Here is a 3,527-nt window from a genome sequence, read left to right as displayed (position 1 = left end):
ATTTTTTAAGACTCAAAAACCCCCTAGTATGTCAATCTCATCTGCCGAAGTCGAAAAAAGGAAGCTTGAGCGACAAATGAAAAGAGAAGGGAAGAAAAAAACTAATAAGCGAAAAAAGACTGTTCCAAAATGTCCTTCATGTAATGAAGATGTCCTTTCGGACGTGGAAGAAGAAGGACTGAAAAATATAGGCTGTGATAGCTGTAAAAATTGGTTTCATCTACAATGTACAAATCTTTCAACCATGCCATTTGCAGATGCTGAGCTACAAGACTTTACCTGTTTAAAATGTGATAAAAAACTTTAATAAATTGTTACTTTTAAGCAATTTATACATTCTTAAGTGTATTGAAAAAATAATATTTACATGTGTACCTATAATTTTTTGATAATTCATAATTAGCTTTCAAAAACATGTGCCTAATTGAATTAAATTTTAGGTTTTTTTTATTTTAATTTTTAAGCCGCAAAAATGGATTTAATTAATTTAACTTATTTTTTTATTTTTGTTCTATTTATTTTTTTCAAGATAAATTACTTTTTTTTTAATTTTCTTTATCAAAACGTTTTAATAAAAAATATAAAACAATTCAAGACTTTTGTTTAGTAGACCTGTGGGACCTGTGTCCCATTTTCGGCCATCGTCGGAAATAGGAAACAAAGGGCCGGCCACTGGAAAAATTACTTCTTTTTACAAAAAATTAAATAAAATATTTGTCGGTAAGAAAATTTATATTTTTTTTTTTATAAAGAATAATTTATTTTAAGAATTATTCGAAAATGTTAGTATTTGTTGCTACTGTGCTATGTTAAATGAGGAAAAATCCTTAAAGGGCCGGCCACTGGCAAATCTACCTTATCGGTTTTTATAGTTATCATTTATGAGCACTAGATACCCTAGTTCATTTAAAAATACTGTTGCATCTCTGAATAAATTTATTTTCTAATTTCTTTTACAATTTTTTACTATAACGTTTTAACCCATTTACATTTAATATCTTCGTTTGCTACTTCGTCAATTAAACTAAAGCCTAAACTACATTTACCCTTAACATCTAGATTATCAAAATTCGTGAGTGCATAAGATTTATCTTCCATTAATTTTTCTAATCCATTCCAAGCAATCATTGCTCCATTATCAGAACAATATTGCTTTGAAGGTCGAAATACTCGTCCATCATATTTTTTAGCCAGATTACAAATATTGTCGAAGATATAATCGTTGTTAGCCACACCACCAGAGACAACTATCGTTGGCTTTAAGTTGTTGTCGAAAAACATTTTTCTTAAACAGAATTCTAGTGCTCTTTGAGTTCGATTCGTGATGTGTCTAGTTGTAGCTTTCAAAAATCCTGCACAGAAGTCTTTATACTCAATTATGACATCATCAGGGCGAGTTTCTAATAAATAAAAAATTATATAATTTAATTTAGAGTCAAATGAGGTATATTTGCTTACTTTCTTTCAACTCAGTTGCGGTAATTGCGCGAATGGCATTATTTTTCAAACCAGCAAAACTAAAATTGCAATCTTTGTACCGACAAAGCGGTAGTGGAAATTCAAAACGATCCGGTGAAGTAGCCTCTTTAGCAGCAGTTTCTATTGCCTGCCCCCCATTCAAGTTGGCATACTTCGTCATAGTATTCAAACGAAGTCGTCTGGATATTTTATCGAAGGCTTCCCCAGGTGCATCGTCAAGGCTCTCACCAAGAAGATAGAACTCTGTAGCTTTTTTAATAAACACAAGCTGACTGTGTCCACCACTTATCAAAAGACACAAGTATGGAAATTCAACAGATTGCTCCATTCTCACGGCCAGGGCATGCGCTTCCATATGATGAATTGGAATAATAGGCTTGGAGTATTTGCGACCCAAATATTTTGCAAACCGAAGGCCAATCATGAGACTCAATACCAAACCTTAGGGACGATATTTTGAAACACACAAATTGTAGTGATAGTTATTGGAATATACCTTAAAATTGAATAAAAACCTGGTCGTGTTGTAACTGCAATGGCATCTAACGAAGACGGATCAACGCCGGCAGATTCAATACATTTGTTATAGGTGTCTTCTATATTTAATCTATGTAGGTCCTGAGCTCTTGGTGGTATGATGCCGCCGTATCTATGATATAATAAAATCAATTATGAAAGCACTCGTTTTAACTAAAATTGTTAAGCTTACCTCAAGTGGATTCCCTGTTGGGAATTTGTAATGTTTCCAAGAACTTTGCCATCTGATTGAACTAAAGCAACTCCAGTGTCATCGCAGGACGTTTCTATCCCTAGGACCGAAAGACTACACTTTTGTTGATGTAATCGAGCAATATATCGTGCTCCAAGAAATAATGATCTGTTTTTGTTAAATAAACTCATTTTTTAAACAATCAAAACTTTGATATTTTATATAAAAACATGAAAACAAGACAAAATCAAATCTACTCAAATCATCTGTCTTCTATTCTGTCAAAAAAAAATCCAAAATAAAAGGACAATGCTAGTTTACAAACGTGCAACTAATTTTGTTATATCGTTCAATGGGCCAGTTTATATTTCTGAAATGTCTGAGAATTGAATCAATTCTCTGGCGAATGAATTGTAAACACAATTCACTGCTCTGTTCATTCTCACCTAGCAATCAAATTATCTATTAGGATTATAATTAGATGTCCACCTTTCTAAAAACAAATTTGTCCTTGAATGTTAGCTCAAGAACGATTCGCCGACGTTTGCTAGAAAAAATGTACACGGAAGAATATGTAGTAAGGAAAGTTACATTGCTCATTAAAAGAAACATAAAGCAACGCATTGAATTCGCAAACTTCAGCCAAGGAAGTCCAAAAAACTTGACAAATATTTTGTACATCGCCGAAACCAAAATACATTTGTTTAAAATCTTATATCCGGATTTGTGTTGAAAAATTAAATCCTAGAAACACCATAAACGTGGTAGCGCATGTTGGCGGTTATATACAAATTGTGGGGTGTTTTCCCTGTAATGGAGTATGTCCTATTTTTTTGATTAAAAGTATTATGGCCAAAAAATCGGAGCTCCAAGTATTGAAAAGCGTTATGCTTCAATATGCAGAAGATAATCTTTCATTGGTGTGAACATTTTAACAGGATAATGATCCCAAACACACTGCTAAGGTCGAAAGAATTTGTCAGTTTTACAATGGCGTTCACAATTGGCAAATAGAAAACCTTTGGAAAGACTTGAATAGAAAAGAGCATTGTGCAAGAAGACCACAAATACGGGACACTACGGAAGAAATCCAAGAACAATGGTACGCAACACTTGTTTAAACATTTTAAAAACTAATAGACTATGAAGGTGTAAAGCGCACGACCAACGACCAACGAATGAACTAATATTCGTCGATTTTGACATTTCTTTAACCTTAGAAAGATAATCTACGTCTGCGGGACGTATGGCGCGGGGAAAAATTGTTATATCTTTTGAATTATAAGCCGTATTACATAAGTTTTTTATATTTGCTCAGGACTAAGTCAGAGCTTGCATG

At 33.1% G+C, this 3,527-nt stretch overlaps 1 protein-coding gene across 1 annotated transcript; it reads right to left on the bottom strand.

The window, feature by feature from the left end:
* Positions 1-918: 918 nt before the first annotated feature.
* Positions 919-2,470, bottom strand: LOC129945628 (probable tRNA N6-adenosine threonylcarbamoyltransferase, mitochondrial). The gene is made up of 4 exons (XM_056055470.1): positions 2,189-2,470; positions 1,995-2,128; positions 1,459-1,920; positions 919-1,400 (listed from the first exon to the last, which is right to left on the bottom strand). The coding sequence occupies exons 1-4, from the start codon at positions 2,377-2,379 to the stop codon at positions 967-969; spliced, it is 1,221 nt and encodes a 406-aa protein (XP_055911445.1). The 5' UTR covers positions 2,380-2,470; the 3' UTR covers positions 919-966.
* Between the last annotated feature and the right edge of the window lie 1,057 nt (positions 2,471-3,527).

The sequence above is a fragment of the Eupeodes corollae genome, chromosome 2 (assembly GCF_945859685.1).
Source record: "Eupeodes corollae chromosome 2, idEupCoro1.1, whole genome shotgun sequence".
Lineage (NCBI taxonomy): Eukaryota > Metazoa > Arthropoda > Insecta > Diptera > Syrphidae > Eupeodes > Eupeodes corollae.
Note: the sequence above shows the minus strand (reverse complement) of the source record. Positions and strands in the feature narration are given on the sequence as shown.

Coding starts and splice junctions, on each gene's coding strand:
- LOC129945628 (XM_056055470.1), bottom strand. CDS start 2,379: ATGAGTTTATTTAACAAAAACAGATCATTATTTCTTGGAGCACGATAT. Junction 1,921..1,994: donor TGCAGTTACAACACGACCAG/GTTTTTATTCAA, acceptor ATCGTCCCTAAG/GTTTGGTATTGAGTCTCATG. Junction 1,401..1,458: donor CGCAACTGAGTTGAAAGAAA/GTAAGCAAATAT, acceptor TTTATTTATTAG/AAACTCGCCCTGATGATGTC.